The sequence below is a fragment of the Electrona antarctica genome (genome assembly GCF_951216825.1).
Source record: "Electrona antarctica genome assembly, chromosome: 17".
Lineage (NCBI taxonomy): Eukaryota > Metazoa > Chordata > Actinopteri > Myctophiformes > Myctophidae > Electrona > Electrona antarctica.
In genome coordinates this window covers 2,870,652-2,893,852 of record NC_136798.1, presented here as the reverse complement: position 1 = coordinate 2,893,852, position 23,201 = coordinate 2,870,652, and the positions used below count along the sequence as shown (strand labels likewise).

The 23,201-nt window shown below is 42.2% G+C and overlaps 1 protein-coding gene across 1 annotated transcript in view; it reads left to right on the top strand.

Moving 5' to 3' along the window:
* Nucleotides 1-11,076, top strand: part of fndc4a (fibronectin type III domain containing 4a) — a 52,471-nt gene extending 41,395 nt beyond the window's left edge. Inside the window, exons 4-6 of the mRNA XM_079525864.1 lie at nucleotides 899-988; nucleotides 5,728-5,861; nucleotides 10,946-11,076. Coding sequence (XP_079381990.1) covers nucleotides 899-988; nucleotides 5,728-5,861; nucleotides 10,946-10,987 — 266 coding nt within the window. The 3' untranslated portion in view covers nucleotides 10,988-11,076. The remainder of the gene's footprint in view (nucleotides 1-898; nucleotides 989-5,727; nucleotides 5,862-10,945) is intronic.
* Nucleotides 11,077-23,201: the final 12,125 nt, after the last annotated feature.

The window sequence follows — 23,201 nt, the reverse complement described above, 5'->3', positions numbered from 1 at the left end:
AAACATGGGTTTTTCAGAAAACTGTCAGGATTTAGAAGACATTTTGTAGAATCGTTCCCAGGTCAAAATGGGTTAAAGAAGGATTGCTCATTGGGTTATGGACACTTATACTTCCTCCTCCAGCAGCTTCTGAAATAAATAATGTCATGATGCTCACATCAGGTAAACACACTTTTGTGCCCAATTTCGGAGATTGATACATCCATCTGGGAGGGAGGATGGCTGCTTTGGGAGTAGAAATTACATTATACGTTAGATCTGAGCTGCCATGATGATACTTTCAATCGTTATTAGTTTTGAGTGGTGCAACCACTCCTATAGACAGCTATGTGTGCGTGTCCCTGTGTGTTCGAGCACGGAATGTGTGTGTGTGTGTCTGTGGTCCGAGCACGGAAATAGCATATTGTCAACACCAAGTGTCACTGTTGCACCACTGACTTCAGACGGGTCTGATTTTTATCTTTCTTCTTCCTTTCAAGTCTATGTCTCTGACTCTGTACCATGTTTTTGTTTGTTGTAATGTTCTAGTCACTGTGCTCTTATGAATAACACATGATTAGGTGTAACAACTCAAAGTATTGGCAACAATGTAAGCAGCACATTACGTTACAAAATCAGGCAAAATATTAGGGTTTAATGATTTCGAAAACACCGGACATGATGTTAAGTCCAAAGTGCCTCTAGGGACTCTGCAAGGCAGGGGCGTCCTACTCCCTGAGCCAGGCTTGCACTTGACCGCATACCTAAGGATGGAAGACTTGAGCACTGTGACGTTGAGACAGCTGGACAGACACTTCACAGGGGTTGTCAAGTGGGGTCCTATACTTTCACCAACGTATTGACTGTATTGACTTCTGATCTCTCTCTCTCTCTCTCTCTCTCTCTCTCTCTCTCTCAGATGACCCCACAGTGCAGGGACTGGACAAGCCCAGACATCTACAAACAGGGGAGATGATCATCATTGTGGTGGTGTTGCTCATGTGGGCAGGTATGTTTGATCATCATTGTGGTGGTGTTGCTCATGTGGGCAGGTATGTTTGATCATCATTGTGGTGGTGTTGCTCATGTGGGCAGGTATGTTTGATCATCATTGTGGTGGTGTTGCTCATGTGGGCAGGTACGTTTGTAAATTGTTAGTTATATTCATGCTAACGATTAACCACATGGAACATAGCGTCCTTATCCTGGGGCGTAACATGCAGACTTGTGAGGCGCACTGTTGCGCTGATCGATCCTCAACAAACTTGGCACATTTTTTTTTCTAAAAGTCTTTGAAAGACAAAAAGGGGCCGCACACTATTTTAAGCCAATGTGCAGAAACAAATATTATAGGACGCAGAGTATAAAAGAAACCAACGTTTCAGTGTAGCCAGTAGTCAGGGACTTAAAAGTACAGACCCCAGGGGGACCTTTGGTCAACCAAGTATATAGGATTAAGGTGGTTAAAGGGTCACTTTTTGTAAAACAACTGACGTTTAGAAGATTTAGAACACTTTCCTGGGGGTCTTTGTGTGTGTAATATGCATGTGGTTTTAGATATTTTAGAATTTAGCAGTATCCATGATGTCACAGACACTGGGCTCACTTCCTTCCTGGACTACAATTCCCATAATGCTTTGGTGCACTGCTCCTCCTTGTGGATAGGGGGAGGGCTGTTTTACTGAGACAACGTGTAGTCCAGGAAGGAAGTGAGACCAGTCTGTGACGCGTTATTATTTATCCCACCGCAGTTCTAGGAAAGCCCTGCTGTGATTGGCCAGTAGTCGTTGTGATTGACAGTTCTCGTTTTTGCGACCAGTCATTCGACCAGTCACTCCTACAACTACAACCTACAGTATCTCAAACCCTCACCCTAAACCTAACCCCCCACGGGGCAGCACACCTAAACCTAACCTTAACTCATGTCTAACCAATGACTAGTCTAAACTAAGTATGCACCCCCCTAAACCTAACCCGAACGGCCTAACCTCAGTAAAATTATGCCTTCCCGGGAGCCAATCAGACACATGGTGAGGCGGGTCTACCCTAGAACGTTGGTGGGATTCATAATCACGCGTCTGTGACATCATGAACACTTCTCAAATCTAAAACACTATTACACACATAACGACCCCCAGGAAAGTGTTCTAAATCTTCTAAACATCATTAACATTTTTTTTTTTTTTTCAAAAAGCGTGAAGTGTCCCTTTAAGGAATAAGACTAGGGTTGCCAGTTACTGTGCAGAAATGTCCTAAGTTACATGGGTGCTAAACATAATTGATAATAATAAAATGTCAAAGCACACACAGTATTACTGACATGGTTAATACATAACAGTCATGCACACTCCAAACACTTCACAACACACAACAAACACTGGCCATCTCACTCCACATTGCGTGCGATACCTAGAGTAGGCCTACATAAAATATTAACCAAATGGACCCTAGCGTCCCTATTCTGGGCATGTGATGATAAAGCGTACATTCAGCGGAAATAGCATTTCTACAAGCACACACGCAATTCTCACACACACACACACACACACACACACACACACACACACACACACACACACACACACACACACACACACACACACACACACACACACACACACACACACACACACACACACACACACACACAGTATTAAGCTTCGAGTCCTTCCTTGTTTACACCGTCTACTTTGGTGTGGTTAGATGCTCACATGATATGCTTGGTTGTTTTCATCTTGCGCCACCCCTTAACCCTTATCCCTAAACTTATTTGCCATTTTTACCATTTTAAAAAACCTTTTAAAATAGCTGATCTACAAGCTCACAAACATGTAGATGTAGATCGGCTAGTTGAACTATTTTAAAATCATTTTCAAAATAGTAACAATGGTCAGATGGAGCCCTATAGTATCTATCTCGGTGGCAGCGGTGGCCGAACGGATAGCGGCGTGGTCTAGATACCGGAAGGTTCCCAGTTCGAATCAGCCGTCCGACACGTTAAAATTACCACCGCTGAAATGCCCTTGAACAAGGCATCAACCACTACGATGAAATGTGTTCTATGAGCAGGGCCTGGCTGGAAACAAGTTCTTGAGCTTAGCCCAGATACCCTGGGTAAATATAGATTTCATTTCATTTCATTTTCTAGGCTCCGCTGGTCATGTTGCACATATTCCAGCTATTTCACACCGTAAAGGTCCCTGCACACAGAGCGTGTTTTTCGGATTTTTAGCGGCGTTTCTCCATCAGTTTTCCGAAAAACGCGTGTGCAACCACCTTAATTGTCCATGTGCTAATACATCAATATATTAGACAGCAGCTTAATCATTAACTCCATACCGGTAATTAACCCGATAGCTATAGTTATTAATCCAGTGCAGTATCCTTTACTATAGAGTAGTTATAGCAAACTAATTCTGAAAGAAAAAAATATTCTGACAACTTTGAATATGACACAACTTAACGTATTGTCCTGATCGGATCAGTTGATCGGAAATCGGGGCCGATCACGTCATTTTCAAATGATCGGAATTGGATCGGGAGCCAAAAAACGTGATCGGGGACATCCCTAGACACAGTCTTTTTTTTCGTTTTTGTTTGGGCAGTGTTGCTACATTGGAGAGATATCACATCAATCACTTAGTCTGTGCTCTTCAGCTCTGCATTAATAGGGTGACTTCACTTGCCCTCCCTTTTCAGGGCCCTGATTAAATAAGCGCTGAGGCGCAATGAGAACTGGCATATCTGACAGACCTCCCAGCGACTGGGTGTCCTGCTGGGAGCTGGGAGGTCCCTTATGGGCTGTAGACTGGGTGTCCTGCTGGGAGCTGGGAGGTCCCTTATGGGCTGTAGACTGGGTGTCCTGGGAGCTAGCTGGGAGCTGGGAGGCCCCTTGGGCTGTAGACTGAGGTCCTAAATAGTAGGAACCAGTAGTGTGGGAGGTCAGGTGGGTAGAAAGACAAATGCAGCATGCTGTAGCCCAGCTGGTGAAAGAAAGAGCGGGTAACACATATAAAGACTATGATTAAATTACATGAAACTACAGTATAGTGTCATTTGGCGGAAAATAGCAGATTTACAAACTCACATGTCGCGACGTCACGTGACGCATTGTAAACTTTGTGGATCGGCCGTTTAGTGGGGTTTGATGTAGGGGGGAAAGAAGCAGTCCTTGTATAAGACCCTTGGTGGCCTCCTGATAACAAAGTACAAAAGGATTTAACCCATTATTACCTGAGATCCGATTCTAAAAATGTCTTCTACATCCTGACAGTTTTCTGAAAAAGCTATTTCTATGTCAGTCGTTCTTCGATTTTTCAAAAATAGCTTTAGCTTTAGCTATTTTTCAATAGCTAAAGCATAACAGGATGCTAACACCAAAAGGGGTTCCCGCCCAAAAGGATTTAAGTGGTTATGGAGCTCTAAAATGTAGCTCATTACCCGTGTCAGTTCAATCTGCAATATATAAGTAGTTTATGGATACCTAATGAATTAGTAATACAGTATCACAGATGGCTTTTGCATGCGTTTGGAATAAACAGCCAACACCTTTGTTAAATATTCATAGAAATGAAAATTGAATGTCACTCTTATCGCTTCGGTAAATGGAAAGCTAATTCAGTCCTTGGCTTCATGCACTTCCAACGTAAAAGTTTATCTATTGCCATTTGTTATGGATTATCTACTATCGCAAAGCATACTGTATAGAAAAGGGCTTGATTCCTGAACTCGATAAAATGTCGTTAATCAATGATTAGATTATGCCATTATTAAAAACTAAATCACTTTCTTGATGCCAATGGCACCAGATCTTAACCCATTTAGACCTGAGGACGATTCTACAAATGCCTTTCTAAATCATGACAGTTTTCAGAAAAACCTATGTTTCTATATCAGTGGTTCTCAAACATTTTCATGTCAAGGACCCCCCATCTGAAAATATGTTGTTCCAGGGACCACCCCCAGAAGCAAAGATTTGAGTTAAAAACGTTCGCTCTGAAAGAATATATTCAAACATTTGGGCCACATTTTCACGATTTTTCAAAAACAGCAGACCTACAAGCTCGTAGCTTCTGCTTGTAGATCTGCTATTTTTCAATAGCCAAAGCATAACATAATGCTTAAAACACCAAAAGGGGTTCCCGCCAAGAACTCACAAGAATTAAATAGCTGAGGAGGTTGAATGGGAAATCATGACGGATGCTTTCTGTTTACACCATGCTTTGCCGCAGGAAATAACTATCAAGTATCAAGTATATTGGAAGAGATTGAAGTACGGTACTTCCAATCCAATCGAGATGCTTAACTGACTTGAATATGAAACACTATACAGTACGTTAACATCTGGTAATTAGTTGATTATTATGAATATAAACTGGTCCCCACTCTAGCACTTTATAGGAGAAGGATCAATAAATAATGATCTCATTATATTTACTGTAAGTAAAAAAATTGCAATGAAGCAAGCAAGCTAATTGATTTTCAAGCAAGTCTGTGGAGAATTTCCAACCCAGCGAGCTTAGAGATAAAGGCACACACACACGCATCAACCCCCCCACCGCTGGGAGCTGAATTCCATTATCCAACATGGGGCTTTCAATGTGACACGCTCAGTCAGAGCATGAGGTGACAGGTCTGTGAGTGGCAGGTGCCAATATATATGAATGGCTATACCTGACCCTGTGTGTGTGTGTGTGTGTGTGTGTGTGTGTGTGTGTGTGTGTGTGTGTCCATCTCTCACCTTGGCAGCTGTCATTGCCCTGTTCTGTAGACAGTATGACATCATCAAGGACAATGACTCCAGTAGCAGCAAGGAGAAGCCCAAACCGTGTTCAGAGAGGAGCACACCGGAGCACCCCGGTGGAGGGCTGCTGCGCAGCAAGGTAGCGTGCATGCTTCTAAGCCATATGTGACCAGATTTGACTGAGAGCCTGCATGCCATCGTGCAAATTCCAGCTTTTCACCAGTGGAGAAAAATGTTTTTTTTATTTTTTTTTATGAATTAATAGCACAGGCAGACTTTTCACATACTAGAGCATGTCTGAAATAAGTGTCAGAGCTGAAATCAACATGTAAATATGAAATAAATGCTTAAACATGTAGCTAGGTGTAACGTTAGAGACCACAGAAGTGAACCTTTCAAGCCTGTTTTCTCAACTCGCTGTTTCTCTGCAAGACATTACTCTATAAGCCATATCTCCAAAACTGGTGGGTCAAACTGAACAACCAATATGTCAATTTGAAGCTATGATTCCCTGCTTTCATGACATGAAAAAACGAAAATTCAAAAAAATCCAATGGCAGTCCCTCAGTCAAATTTGGTCACATATGGCACCTGAGCTAATTCAAGAAGCACCAGGTTCTCTTTTTGTCAGGTCAGGTCAAAAGATAAAAAATATGCAGCAAACACCACTAAACCTGACAGAATGACCATGAATGACCCAACGCTGTAACCCAAAAGTTACAGCGTTAAATGTACAGTGGCTCTATCAGTTCTCCTCTTCATTTGAGCGAATTTTGTGACTGCTGTTTAACTCAAGGCTTGTATTATAAAAACATTTGTATTATTATTCAATGCATGCACTGTCTTGAATTCATTAAATTAATTAAAGACTGAGTCAGCAATACTGGTACTTTGGGCACTCTGGGCATTAAAGAATGCCTCTAAAACTATGACCCATGAAAATATTATGGAAATGTATCATTCTACCTTCTTTATTTTTGTAAATCCGGGGGTGTATTGGAGGGGGAGCAAAGGGATGTGTGCCCAGTGCCACTTATAGAAATAGGATTTTGCTTTTCATCAGTTAAAGGAGAATTCCATACTAGAAGGCTTTCTTACCTTTCTTTGTAGTAGTTACGTCCCCAAAGAGGTCCAGGTGTTATTTTGTGCAAAATCTCCTTATTGGCCATTTCCCCTACCTTATTAATTGAATGGGAATTGAATGGGGCTATGGGGTGTTGTGCCAATTCGCTTATTTCCATCGCTCAAAATTATTATTTTTTTGTATACATCCTCTCTTCATAATGTAAATAATATCCCAAGCGGCACACTTTACTACTTATTTCGATGGAAATAAGCGAATTAGCATAACACCCCATACTTACTTACTTACTTACGCCTGTAGCCCAACTTTGGGCATAGGCCACGAACAAGAGCTCTCCAGATATCCCGGTCCTGGGCCATCTTCTCCAGCTGTCCTCATGAGTGGCCAGATCTCTTCACATCTACATCCAGGTCACGGCGCCAGGTGTTTCGTGGTCTGCCCCTCTTCCTTCTCCCTTGTGGGTTCCAGAACAGGGCATGTCTTGTGATGCTGGATGCAGGTTTGCGAAGAGTGTGGCCGATCCATCGCCAGCGCCTTTGGATGATTTCTTCCTCCACCGGGTGTTGAGTTGTTCGCTGCCACAGTTCCCGGTTACTGATTTGATTTGGCCAGCGTATTCGGAGGATTCTTCTGAGGCAGGTGTTTATGAATGTCTGGATTCTTTTCATGGTGTTTAAAGTTGTTCTCCAGGTTTCTGCTCCGTACAGCAGGACCGGCTTCACCATAGAATTAAAAATCCTGATCTTTGTGTTAGTGGGAAGATCTGAGGCTCCCCAGACATTCTTCAGCTGATGGAAAGCTGCTCTTGCCTTGCCAATTCTGACTTTTACGTCAGCATCTGTTCCGCCCTGTTTGTCGACAACACTGCCTAGATAGGTGAAGCTCTCCACCTCCTCTAGTGCTTCACCTTCTAGGTTGATGGGGGTAACGGGGGTAACGCTGTCTGTATTTATTTTGAGGACCTTGCTCTTTCCTCTGTGGATGGTGAGGCCAAGGCGTGTTGAGTTTGATGAGACTATGTTGGTTTTCTCTTGCATTTGGTGGTGAGTGTGGGAAAGAAGGGCCAGGTCATCAGCAAAATCAAGGTCATCTAACTGTGTCCAAAGTGTCCACTGGATGCCATTTCTTTTCTGCGCTGTGGATGTCTTCATGACCCAGTCGATGGCCAATAGGAACAGAAAAGGTGACAATAAACAGCCTTGCCTCACCCCTGTCCTCACATGGAAGGCATGGGTGAGTTGCTGCCCGTGTACCACCCTGCAGGTCAGCCCTTCATAGGAGTTCCTGATAATGTTGGTGATCTTCTCAGGTACCCCATAGTGTCTCAGCAGTCTCCAGATGGTCTGTCTATCCACACTGTCAAACGCCTTCTCGTAGTCAATAAAATTTACATAGAGAGGCGAGTTCCACTCCAAAGATTGTTCCAGAATGATCCGCAACGTTGCGATCTGGTCCGTGCAGGATCTATTCTTACGGAAACCAGCTTGATGGTCTCGGAGGTGTGGGTCAACAGCCTCTTTCATCCTGTTTAAGAGCACTCTGTTGAAGGTCTTCCCTGGAATAGACAACAGTGTAATTCCCCTGTAGTTGGAACAGGAAGCTAGATCGCCTTTTTTCGGGAGCTTGATGAGGTAGCCCTCTTTCCACTCTGCTGGTACTTCTTCCTTCTCCCAAATGTCCCGAAATAGAGGGTAGAGCATTTCGACGCTGGTCTCAACGTCAGCTTTCAGTGCTTCTGCTGGAATGTTGTCTGGCCCTGCAGCCTTCCCATTCCGCAGTTGTTTTATGGCCTTGTGGATCTCTTCCTTGGAAGGGAAATCACAGGCAATCGGCAGGTCACTTTCCGCTGGCTGTATGTCCACTGGGTTAAGTGGACCTGGTCTGTTCAACAGCTCCTCGAAATGCTCCGCCCATCTACGTTTCTGCCCTTCTGCATCTGGAATTTTATTCCCTTCCTTGTCCTTCACTGGCCTCTCAGGTTTGCTGAACTTTCCTGAAAGCTTTTTAATGGTGTCATACAGAGTCTTCATGTTGCCATGCTGTGCCGCCTCCTCTGCCTCTGCTGCCAGTGACTCTATATAGCCCTTCTTGTCTGCTCTTATGCTTCTCCTAACTGTCCTGTTTGCTTCAGAGTACTCTTCTTGGGTTTTAGCTTTCCCAGCCCGTGTGCGACTGCTGTTTCTAGCTGCCTTCTTCTTTTTCCTCTCCTCTATCCTTTCCAAGGTCTCTGCTGTCATCCATTCCTTGTGGCTATACTTCTTGTTGCCCAATACTTCCTGACATGTTGCTGTCACTGCTGTTTTAATACACTGCCACTTCTCTTCAATGGTCTCTTCCTCACTCTGCTCTTGTAGGACCTGGAACTTGTTTGCGAGTGTGATCTTAAACCTTTCTAGCCCGGCTGTTTCTTTGAGAGGTATGGTGTTGTACCTCTGGCGTTTATTGGTTTCTCCTGTCCAATTTCTCTTCAACTTTAGTTTTATGCGGGCGACCAGGAGATGGTGGTCTGAAGCAACGTCTGCTCCTCTTCTGACACGCACATCTTGAAGAGATCTTCTGAACTTTTTCCCAATGCACACATGATCAATTTGGTTTTCTGTCACCATGTCCGGTGATACCCAAGTTGCCTTGTGTATCCTTCTGTGATGGAAGAAACTCCCGCCGATAACTAGGTTGCTTGTGGCGCACAAATTGCTGAATCTCTCTCCATTCTCATTCATTTCCCCCAGGCCTTGCTGACCCATAATCTCTTCGTAACCTTGGTTATTGCTGCCGATTTTTGCATTGAAGTCGCCCATAGTGACGATGATGTTTCGTCTTGGGCGGGCCTGGATGATGGACAGCAGTCTGTGGTAGAACTCCTCCTTGATATCCTCATCGCTCTCATTGGTCGGGGCGTAACACTGGATGATGTCCATATTTATCCTCCTCTTTTCTGTTCGAAAACATGCTGTGAGGATCCTTGGGCCATGTGCCTCCCATCCAATGAGAGCCCTCTGTGCAACCTTGGTCAGCATCAGGGCCACTCCCTGGCTATGGGGCGCGTTGTCTTCCTCGTGGCCAGAGAACAACAACATCTCCCCTGTGGTTAACCTGTGTTGTCCTGAACCGGTCCACCTTGCCTCACTGATTCCCAAGAGTTCCAGATTGTACCTTCTCATCTCGGCTGCCACTTGTGCTGTTTTGCCAGTTTCGAACATGGTCCTGACATTCCATGTTCCTATATTAATGGTGTTCCTGGTAGAGATGATGGTTGTCGGCCCAGTAGCTTCCAGATGGGTCTGGCTTTCACTACTTGGTGTCATATATCCTCTAGCTGGAGGACCATCCTCTCCCAGGACTCTAGTTTCTTTTGATTCTCTTTTTCGTGTTTCTGTAACAAACGTTCTTTTGACGGGGTGGGGTTGTTAGCCCCACGCCCAACCCCCAACCTGGAGGACCAGGTGCTGCTTTTCGTCTGGCCTCTCCCCTGAGACCTGCCCGGCTTGGTTGAACCTACCGAGGGTATGAACCCCCTCCGGTATAGCCCTCAGAGTCACGGAGACACACAAGCTTTCCCACCACGGCAAGGTAGCAACACAAGGGAAAGATAACACCCCATAGCCCCATTCAAATGCAATTCATTGAGGGCTTATGGTAGGGGAAATAGCCAAAACAAAATTTTGCACAAAACAACACCTGGACCTCTTTGGTGGGGACGTAACAACTACAAAGAAAGGTAAGAAAGCATTCTAGCATGGAATTCTCCTTTAATTTGGTTAGTTTTTATATGACAAACGCTACAGTATGTGGAGTACAACAACCGCATGAAACCATGGCATGTCCATCCAGATCCTATAGCTTGTGGCGAAATTGCTAATAAAAAACGATCACAATTATATTTCTTGATATTCCACTGGTATGTTTCACAATAACCATTCCACACACTGTAAATGTGGCTTTTGACAACACCATTTATTTCCCACAGAGTAGATGTAGATGTCAGATCTAGAAGCTCACATAGTTGTGAACTTGTATATTGCCTATATTTTTGGAAAAGAGGTTTGGTGTAGAGGGAAAATAGGAGGAGAAAGTGGTTAAACAAAAGGAGGAAAGTAAATTCATTGCTATTGCTCATTATTTCTTCTGTCCTTTTGCAGTTTCACCCATCTGTGCCATCAATCAACATCATCGAGGTTTGAGATGATGCAGACAGAAGACGTCTCCCTTTCTCCCCCTCCTGTGCAGTCAGTCCATTGCCAACCACTCACTCTGTAGGAGACATTCTGGGCCAAGTCAAGCTGTTAGCTAAACGGCTGGCGTGTGGCGTTGTTGTAGAAGCGGGTCGGCCAAAGTTCGTCTAGCAGAAGACCAAAATGCATGCACACATTTTCCACAAAACACAAACCCCCCCCACCAGACCCCATACTCGTACACATTGCATACAGTCGCACACTCCAAAGGCAATCTACTGCCGCAGGGTGCATTATAAAACTGGTTCTCAAACGTTTTAATTTCAAGGACCCCCGTTACTCTCAAAGCTACCAATCTGTAACAGTACGTTTTAACTTTTAACAGCGGGAGACCTTAGAGACCAACGGCGAGCGTCGCTTGAATTTAATTTGGCTATCGCCCAATCGCCGGGGCGACGTCGCCCAAAAGATGAATCATTTTTATATTTTCGGCCGACGTTCCTCCGCCCACTTTCCGACCATCGCCTGTTCCCCTGCTATCGCCTCTATCGCCAGTAGTTGCCTGTAGGGTCCCGTTGACTAATAATGCACTTCCGGAAAATCCGTCTGGCTGTCGCCTGCTGTTAACCAATGTTGGGCGGGAACCCCTTCTGGTGTTTTAAACATTATGTTATAATTTAGCTATTGAAAAATAGCAGATCTACAAGCTCATAGCGCGCCACCGAGTGGCGCGCTACGAGCTTGTAGGTCTGCTATTTTTGAAAAATCGTGAAAATATTTATTTCAGAAAACTGGAGGATTTCGAAGAATTCTTTAAAATGTTGAGGTCAGGCCTAAATGGGTTAAAACGTACTGTAAGGGTCCATTTGGAGCCCCGTAAAGGAACCCAGAGGGTCCCTGGACCCCACTTTGAGAACCACTGCATTAAAAGATGTTAACACATAATATAACAGTCATGTCTTTGATGCTTGGAGTTGGTAGCCTATGTTTTTGCAATACATCACCATTTTCATCTCCGGGAGGCCTGTCTTATATCTCAAATGTGTAATAGGCAGCAGTGTATTTTTGATATAGTAAAAGTAGATGCTATGTCAATATTGTACGTATGTTGTAGAGACAAATCTCCAAATTAATAAAACATTTTTTTTCCTGTTAATTCACAAAATGCTAATGTACAGTCACCTCACAAAGGAATTGAGCTATGTGTATTGCAGACAGATTAGTGGCCTACTGTACAATAAGAATGGCAAAGGGCAATAAAAAGGACAACTTGGGGAAAAGTCAAATGCTGTATTTTCCATCAAAAATAAATTGGACAAAAAACCGACAAACTACTAAAATATTGAGATTCAACTGTCACATTTTGCATTTATGATACAATATACAAACCATGTTCTGTGCATATACAGTACTGTTTAGCAAGAAATATGCATGCAGGTAATTTGCCTGTAGTGTAGCAAGTAAATAATGCAAAAGAATAAATATCACAATGCTGTGATTTTCCTTCTTCTCTATGTCTTCTCTATAATAAACACGTCTTTTTTCATACAATGTTTCACAATACATTGGTCTTGTAAATTAAATTGAAAGTAAAGTTTCTTTTGAACAGCTGCCTTGGTAGCTGTGTAACTGCACTGAAAAGGTTCGACAAGTTACTCCTTGAGCAGAATGTACAGAAATAAGGATAATGTTAAGGCTTCAATTGTCACTTTTTGTGGCGCAGTGTCTTTCAAATTATTATCCTCTTGCATGACATCCTCTCCCTGTTGAAAACCACATCATGTTTGACCTCCAAAAGTCAAAATAAAACTTAAAATAATTATGTGTGAGACCATGTGGCAACGTGCAATGTATTAAGAGGTGCTAATTACCCACACCATATCAATTAATTCGTAATTTATGATAATACCTATTGGGCGCTTCAATTACAGACCCACGCCACCATAGATAAATTAGTTCTAATAAATATCCGGCACCTGAATTAAGCAAGAGCTCCATAGCCTCAGCTGAATTATGCAGTCTGTGTGTAATTCCACAATGTAAGAATGTTTCAAATATGCAAATATCTGTAGCTTCTGCGCATCAGAAAGAAACCAGGCAGAAGACGTGATTCCAGTCACTCTCATCGCATGGCAAATCAAGTCTCAAAATACCACTATTGGCAAAAAGTCCAAAGTGGTTGACCGACCTTTTAGTATGTGGACGACATCGCACCGATTGCTGAACACACATAGTCTGCTCAAGAGCTGTTAACATCACTAGAAGTGTCAGCAGCCAAAGTTGGCCTATTGCTGAATGCCAAAAAGACAGAATGCCTGCTTCTAAATGAAAAGCTACCAAGATCAACCTGTTCAAAGCCTGTGTGGAAAGTATCCTTCTTTATGGTGCCGAAACATGGACAATGAATAAGGAGTTTTGGGATCGTCTTGACAGAACATACACAAGACTATTCATGCATGTCCAGAACCTCTCATGGAGGGACCATCCCACTAAAGCTCAGATTTATGGAGGCATCCCTCCCATCTCAGTTGTTGTGGCAGAAAGAAGACTCAGTTTTGCTGGAAACTGCCAGAGAAAAAGACCAGGTCATTTCGGATATTCTTCTGTGGAGACTATAGAGCGTCGCAGTCCCGCCTCCTACCCTGGACCAGGAAATGAAACCCAATGCATTATTCTCATAGACATTTCTTAAAGTATTTATTTAAAGACGGTTACGCCGCGGACAAAGCCAACTCGAGTCGTGACAACTCATGACAACACAAACCATATTTTGGACCAAACAAATAATTAGAAAGAAAAAAAAAACGGCAGGTTACAACACTTTTTTTGTTGTTTTTCTTCTTTGTAATTATTTGTTTGGTCCAAAATATTGTTTGTGTTGTCATGAGTTGTCACGACTCGAGTTGGCTTTGTCCGCGGCGTAACCGTCTTTAAATAAATACTTTAAGAAATGTCTATGAGAATAATGCATTGGGTTTCATTTCCTGGTCCAGGGTAGGAGGCGGGACTGCGACGCTCTATACCCTGCCCATCAAGAGGAACAAGACCTCTCACATTTCCAGATGTTCTGAGTAGGGACACAGGACTGACTGTGAATTAACTTGGTGTTTCAATGAGAAACAGAGACCAGGGGAAGCAGCTTGTGTCGCAGATCTCGAGGGAATTCGAATCATGACGATTGGAAAACAAAAAGGAACAAAGTGGATTCTGCCAATACAACACGAGTTCTGTCATTGCTCACATAACACAATGGTGACCAATCGATTAGTGTGGGGTGAGAGAACTGAAGGTTACAGGTATGGTCATCATACCTAACTTTGATTCTGCCTCTATGTGGACGTGGTTTTGCAATGGTTTTCAGTGGTGGAAAGTAACTAAGTACTTTTACTTAAGTACTGTACTTAAGTACAATTGATGTATTTGTACTTTACTTCAGTATTTCCAATTTCCAGTACTTTTACTTCTACTCCACTACATCTCGGAGCCAAAAATGTTACTTTTACTCCACTACAATTATTTGAAAACTTTAGTTAGTTACTTTGGAGTTTTTAATTTTGATTAGAAAACATACATTAACCACTTCAACCCTATACATTTTGGCCATTTGAAAATAGCCGATCTACAAGCTCACAATGCGTCGCAACTAAACGCGACGCATTGTGAGTTTGTAGATCTGCTATTTTCAATAGATTTTGCACACACTTTGAACTTGCACACATTTTCAATTCCGTACTTTTACTTGTAACGAAGTAGTTCTAAATTGCAGTATCGGTACTTTTACAACAATTGAGTACTTTTTCCACCACTGATGGTTTTCAACTTCACATTTAAATGTCCCTCTGTACGTCCAGAGGGACATTTAAATGTCCCTCTGTACGTCCTGCTATAGTCAAGTGGTTATAAAGTGGTTAAGTTAATTGCATTGACCTCCAGCTTCACCCTGCAAGACATTCTTTGGAGTTGGAAACGCTCAGATGGTTCAAGGTTCAATATCTACTAGATATTCATTGCAGGGAAATTAATTGGGCCTGAAACCAGCTCAATCCCTTAACCACATGAACCCTAGCACCTCTATTCTGGGGGGGACACGAAACCAGCTCAATCCCTTAACCACTTGAACCCTAGCACCTCTATTCTGGGGGACACACTCGACGGAAATAGCAGAGAAGCTACAAGCTTGTGACGCATTGTGAGCCTGTAGAATCCTTGGTGAAGATATTTACAAATTCCCCAATAGATTAAAAAAAAACCTGACAATTACCTCCACAGACTAACCACAGGCTACAGTATAGATTATTGAAACTGTGATAAATCCCCCAAATCAACAAGTTTTTAGCCATTCATTTATCTGCAGCACTTTGCCATTACAGTATCTTAAGACAACACAAAACGGGATTATACAATAGCTGCTTCCTTTGTGTTTGAAGTATGTATGCTTCAGCTAATTTCCAGACTTTGCCTTCCCTACTCACCCTTTGTCTACTATAAATGATGTCAATATCATGTATAACTAGAAAAAGTGCCCCCCGGGGCACAGGTCTCCACCAGGAGAGGATTGTTTATACAGTATATTCTTAATGCTTAGTAATTAATGCACGTTGCGTTTTAAATAAATTGCTGGCATAAATTATACATGACAGATCCGGCTTGATCATATGACTATAAAGATCATGTGTACTGACTTGGCAGGCCAGACGTTTTCCATTGGGCTGTAGGGAGTGTTTTACTCAGATTTGCAGTTGACTTGGCCTGTTGTAGCGCCACCATGAAGCTGATTTGAAAAACGTCAAGTGGAATTTCATCCTCAGCCTATATAGTGGGAATATGCATGCAGTTTCACTCATGATTCATTCATTCATCATGATTTGTGGCATTTTGTATGAAACTGGCCACTCCTGAAACATTTGGAAGGCAATTGTATCTTGCTTTTGATCATTCTTGATATATATATTTTTTTGTTTTTGTCAGTTGAACTGTTTCAGGTCTTGTTGCCATGTGGGTGCACATGCGTAATTGTTTTGATGTTTTTGATTTTATATGCATAATTATTTCTAGATTTTATTGTGTAAAGCACGTTGGTCAATCTCGATTGTTTTAAATGTGCTATATAAATAAAGCTTGATTTGATCACATGATCTCTATGATCATGTGTACCGATTTGCATGAGATTTGGATAAAATCTGTGGGAGTAATATAAAGAAATGTGTTTTGCAAAAATCGGCCTCATGGTGGCGCTATACCAGGCAGATGTGAAGGGAGTATGCATACAAATCTGTACACAGATTGGTGCAAAAAAAAGGTACAATCAGGAATTGGCCTGTCATAATTATAGCGTAAAACACTCTCTCCCCATGCCTTTGGCCTGCTGGTGGAGACAAGAATGCTCAACTAAAAGAAATGAAATGGTACTTTATTTCAAGGGAAAGGCTCCTCACGAATTTTTCACTTGTCATAAAGTGACATGTCCTTTCCCACTGATCCAAGATCATGATCACACTGTTTGGCAAACGCAATAAATCTTCCATGGCCAAGTGCAGTAGGTGGACACCAGCAGGCACAAGAGCAAACAAATATCAAAGTCAGGCTGAAATCGAACGCTCCTCGGCTACGGTTGCTGAGCAGTCAGTCAGTCACAGTTCATATAGGCCGTGCTGCGACCCAAGAAAAAGTGCCTAGAAAATGATTTTCGTTCCCGCGTCTTTGGCACTACAATTTCAATGCATATTTCCATAGATAATACCCTTCTGGACTTTGGGTTAAAAGTTCTCTGCATAATATCCTGCAGTATTTTGTCACAAGCCAGAAATGTGTATAAGAAGTGTATAACCAAAAAAAACGAAAATCTTGTGCTGCTGTTTTTGCTTGTAAAATGTGTTATTGATTGTGGCAACACAAACTCTTTCTCAAATGTCATAAATACATATACCTAAAATCTGAAACAAGTATTGGTGCCTTAGTTTACTCATATGTGAATTTAGATCATGAAATGTAGCAAATTTGTTAAAGAAAACTCTTTAACTTAAGTGATGGCACTTAGCTCAATGAAACATACATATAGTTAATTTAGCCACAACCTACTGTGTAATGAAAGGTAGAAAAGAAAAGAAGCCCACCTTGGCCCAAAATGGCTGAAAATCTATCAAAATGTTACCACGCCCCCTAAATTGGAATAATGCAAAAAAATGGACAAGACTAAAAGTAAATGCACTGAAGGTCAGAATTATTACAACATATGGTATGAAACATTTATTCAAGTATCACAGTGTCACAGAATCTGGATTTAGCTAGGGCGCCCAAGCTGGCAACCTTTGGGGTCGCCATAGCGGCCAAATCCATGGCTGCTATACCTAAAATAGTTTTGGCTGTAATATTTGAACCAGATGAGCTACAAATGCAAACATTGTGTCTATGTCATGTTTATTGACCATTACAAACACATTGGAATGCTTATAATTATGATTGAGTGTGTCTGGAACCTTAATTTGCATATTTACAAGATGGCACTAAGTGAAAACGAGTGAACTTTTGACACACATTTAATTTATTTAAAACGATACAAAATGAAAGTAATGGAGTTCAGTACATTCCTATTGATAGAGTATGAGTAGGAGTATGACCAACTAACTTCACACTCGGCATGCACGTTGCTGCTGACCCCAGCACAGGGACATTTATATGTCCGGTGTTGAGGTGATTGGATAGTCGGTTGTCCAGAACTACTTACAGTATGTACGCCCATGCATGGGTATGGGCGTATCAGTGTAGTGTAGTGTAGTGTAGTGTAGTGTTAGTGTAGTCATATATGGAGATCCGGTTGTCCAGAACCGCTGATTCAAACTACCTACAGTATTTACCCATATATAGATATTGGCATATCAGTATAGTTTAGTATAGCATAGGCTATAGCATAGTATAGTATAGTACCAGTAAGTCTGAGGGCGAGAAGCGACCTCACCCTAACGGGCTGCATTAATAACTTTGGGGCAGGCCCATCTAGAGTTTACATGGACAGGTATCAGTCAAAAGGGAGACATCGAAGAGGAAGGATGGATGGGGAAGGATCAACATATGGAATGTCAGAACAGGTTCTGACATACAGTATATCCATATGGAGATCTAAGGGTTGGGGTCAGTTGTAGAGTTGCTAGCCAATATTGATGACATCAGGGATCTCCATCCCTGATGATGTCACATGATGTCACTCACGAGACCTGGGCACCATATATGGGGGCTTTCCCCATGTATGGGGATTTTGAGTGATTTTGACTGACGGAAAATGCGCAATTTCATAGTAAATGCGACCTGTGGTCGCAATAATATAGTATAGACATATATGGAGATCAGGTTGTCCAGAACTGCTGATCCAAACGATATGCCCCTCCCTGATGACAGGGAGGAACTGTGGAAATCTTGCTGCATTGTGACCGATGGTGAGTGACTACGTCGGCCCCCTTCAGTTTGCATACCAGGTGGACATTGGGTTTGATGATGTCATCATCTACAACATGCTAAACAGGGCATTCACACACCTTGGCACCATGGGCAACACAGTTAGAATCATGCTTTTTGACTTCTCCAGTGTCTTCAGAACTATCCAGTCACAACTGCTTACAGAAGCTTGCGTTGATGGGGGTGGACCATGGTTTGGTGGCATGGATCTCAGACTATCTCTCGGGCAGACCGCAGTATGTGAGACTGAAGGGTTGTCTGTTCGGAGGTGCTGGTGAACATCACGGGCGCTCCCCAGGGCACAGTCCTGTCAACTTTCCTGTTCACCCTATAAACATCTGACTTCCACTTCAACTACAAGACATGTCAGTTGTCACCTGCATCTCAGGTAACAACACTGTTGAGCACGCATGGTTACGGAGGTTGTGCACTGGAGCAAGGCAAATAGCCTCTGGCTCAATGCTAGCAAGACCAAGAAGATGGTGGTGGACTATGGCACGACCAAGAGTGTACCTCCGGTTCCCAGCAACATAAGGTGGAGAATGTAGACAACTACAAGTTTCTAAGAGTGCACCTGAACAGGTCGTTGGACTGGTCTGACTACTCTGTTCTTCTGTTCTTCTCAAGAAGGCTCAGATCTTTTAGTGTGTGCAACAGGATGCTGCAAATGGCTGGTGAGGAAACCTGAGTGTTCTAGATAGATTTAATCATGAAATGGAACATTCCAATGGGTTTCCAATGATTAAAAAATCACACCCGTGTGAACTGAGTGGTGCAACTACACATTTATTGTTATGTTGTAATAATTCTGACCTTTAGTGCATTTATTTTTAGACTTGTCCATTTTTTGCATTATTCCAATTTAGGGGGCGTGGTAACATTTTGATAGATTTTCAGCCATTTTGGGCCAAGGTGGGCTGCTTTTCTTTTCTACCTTTCATTACACAGTAGGTTGTGACATTTGTTATGTATGAAACATACACTTTTGGCTACATTTTCTATGTGTATGTTTCATTGTGCTAGGTGCCAATCACTTAAGTTGAAGCGTTATCTTAACAAATTTGCTACATTTCATGATCTAGATTCACATATGAGTAAACTAAGGCACCAATACTTGTTTCAGATGTTAGGTATATGTATTTATGACATTTGAGAAAGATTTGGTGTTGCCAAAATCAATATAACACATTTTACAAGCAAAAACAGCAGCACAATATTTTCGTTTTTTGGTTATACACTTGTATATACATTTCTGGCTTGTGACAAAATACTGCAGAATATTATGCAGAGAACTTGGTCTGGAAATCAAGAGAATCTGGTTTTCAAAAAACAGGACATATTGGCCGGCTTTCATATGCTTTATTCATGCTTTAGAGGCCGTGCTTTATCAGAAAGCTCAGAGCGTATATGGAGCTGACCGGAAACGTAAGTATCTCTTCTATCCACGTCTTATCAAGTATTATAGGCCCTGTGGGATTCAGGCATGGTATGGTAACCTCTCTGGACAGTTACAGTACAGTCTAGGCTTGGATTCAGGCATGGTATGGTATCCTCTCAGGTCAGTTACAGTACAGGCATGGTATGGTAACCTCTCAGGACAGTTACAGTACAGGCATGGTATGGTAACCTCTCAGGTCAGTTACAGTACAGACATGGTATGGTAACCTCTCAGGACAGTTACAGTACAGGTATGGTAACCTCTCAGGACAGTTACAGTACAGTACAGTCTAGGCTTGCCCGGTCTTGTTCAGGCTGACATGAAGGTCATAGGAGAAAGAACCTGACAATTACTGTATGTAAGAGCAGCCATGTGCCCGGACACGGCTCAGAGGACACTTTGACATGTGGACCATAGTGGGAACGGGCAGCCATGAATAAAGAATACAATAAATATGGCAGCTGGACCGCTGACCATATGCTACGATGTAACCTGACCGCACATCACAGGGTTCGAGTCCCAATCAAGTAGCCATTTAGAAATGAAAAGTAAATGCACTGTCCCTTTGGGAAAGTTAAACTCTTTCTGGTCCTGGTCTCTAAACTGCCTCCCCCTGGCCAGCCAGGGCGCCTGATGGAGGGGAAAGGAACTGGTTGGAATAACGTGTTCCTTCCATGCGCTACGTCCAACCAGGGAAACTCCCCCTCTCAGGCATGAAGGAAGCATGAGTTCAAGTCCGTTGCTCTCCCCATGTCCCCCATATATGGGGACTAGGTTGGCGGAGGGTGTGTAGAGCCCAGGATCACATTAGATAATTGACACAGGGGTGAAAAATGGGTTACAAAATCATGGGATAAAAATTATAGAGAAAAAGCTCTTTTGATATGATTTGAATACTGGGGTATACAGTATGCATGTGTCGTTGTCGATAAGGCTTTAATTGACACTAAATGCTGTAGGCGATTAGTTTCTGCTTATGGTCCTTCATCTGAAAATGAGGGTATACACAACAACATTTGTACAAAGTATTTTAATATGCATAATAAATACATAACAAACCAGGTTGCAAAGTCTGTACAAATGGATCTTTACACAGTTAAATAGAACTGTACTGTATATATATATGATTTATTCACACACTACAGTATCACAACAATTACGGAAATCCACTGATTGCATAGATCTCAGAAAGTATAAACTCATATTGAAAACTCTTTTATTTTTGTCTGGGTAACAATAGTTGATCCAGAAAATAATAATAATACCTATATAATTTGTCTTTTCCAAATTGCAAATGATTTACTGTAAAACCTTGAATGTTTTATTTGACCAGTTCCTCACCAACAAGTTCTTAAAAACATGAACTCTGACTTCCCTACAGCATATTCTGGGCATAAGTGTACATTTGTAAACTCCTACCCCCTTCTCACCAATGCAAACTCTATGGGCACCATTTTCGTCACCGCTAAACCCCTTATCCCTAAACTTCTTTGCCTATTTTTATTTTTACTATTTTGCAAAACATTTATGAATAGTTCAAATGGCCAGTCTACAAGCTCACAACGTGTCAATGTAGATTGGCTAGTTCTAATGTTTTTCAAAATAGTAAAAAAAAAGGGGTTTAGAGGTGACAAAAATGGAGCCCTATAACTCATAATAACTGCAGTTGGGAGCAGGAAGTTAGCACTTTCCTGGCTCCCTCGAAACACATCAATGAAATTAAAATCACCACGTTCAGAGTCAGACCCCTGCAGCACTGCAGTCAAAGAAATCCACAGTTTAAAGAACAGTTTAAAGTTTCCCCCACATGGATGCTGAATCGCAGGTTTATGGATGCATAAGCTCTAAAATGACAACGCCACTGGCAGAGAGGAATAACGGAACACAGCAGGCGCTCTCGTTTCTGCCTGACGTGAAGTTATGACTGCTCTAGACTGGATGGATCAGAAAACTTCACAATGAGTTGAGCAGTCTATAGTCCTACAATCTATACAACAGTATACATTAAGCGGTACTCGGGCCCAAAGCAACAACTGCAGATAGGTTGATGACGTCTACACAAATACAATCTGATCACTTGCAAAACAACAGTGTGGACAGTGGACACTAGTGGACACTATGGGACACTAGTGGACACTATTGGACACTATGGGACCCTAGTGGACACTACAGTCCTAACATCGTGTTTGAGAAACAAATCAGATTTGCCTGCAGACAAAACAAAGCCCAAAGTAACCATGGTGGTGGTATTGAAAATAAAATGCATTCCGGCAGTGACATCTAAAGTAGAATGTGTAAAGCATAATCAAATACTATACTGGCCTTCAATGATAACAAAAAAAGCTCATTAATGTGGTTGATCGATATTTGTCAGTGAACACTAAATGCCATGAGAGACACATTGACACATTGTCCCTTGACACGAATGAAGAATACGGTCCAGATTAAAAGGGCTCGTCTTTGCAGACATAATGTGATGAGTTGGTATTTATGCTGGTCAGGAATGAAACAATGCTATTAAGCTCCTAATTCGATAAGCCATCCAATTATTCTCCGGTCGAGGAGACATGACAATGACACAGGATCCTGCAGTCCTCACTATCTCCCACTCCCTCTCCCACCTTCACAATTATTCTCACTCCCTGCAGGGCTCGACTAGAAAGATTTTCTTAGCGAATTAAGCCCTACGTAGGCTATATACTTCTTCGGATGAAAAATACTGAAAGCTTGTGATGTGACTCATTGTGACACCAGCAGGGTTAATGTGGTTAACATACATGTTTTATTAAATCGTTTCAATTATGTTATTATCAAACATAAATAAATATCAAACAAATCACACATTTACATTTCACAAATGGAAATGCATGATTTAATTCAGTCTGACCAGAAGCAGGGATAAAAACATATACCAACTGGCTATAAAAAAAAACTAATGACCAGACAGAGGCGGATAGCAGTGAGTCCAACGCTTCACTACTGAGCAGCACAATGGAAGGGCCGGGTCCAGCTCAGCCAGGGCAGGGGGTGAAATGAACCAAATATATCATCATCTTTGTAATGGATTGTTTGAGATAAATGAACAAAAGTATTTTTGTTGTTTTGGCTGTCATTAGGGGGAGATGTTTTCAGTGGCATACAGCTGGACAAGACAGGACTATAGGACTATGCACTAGTGTGCATCTGTGAACACTGAGCTGTCTGGTGGTGAGACAATAAAATCTCTATTTAAACCATTAAAACCGGGAAAGCATCCGTGTCATTTTAGATTTTAACTGCAACATACGGTTTTCAGAAAACTTTTGCGAATTAGAATAGTGGACTTAGAACAGTGGT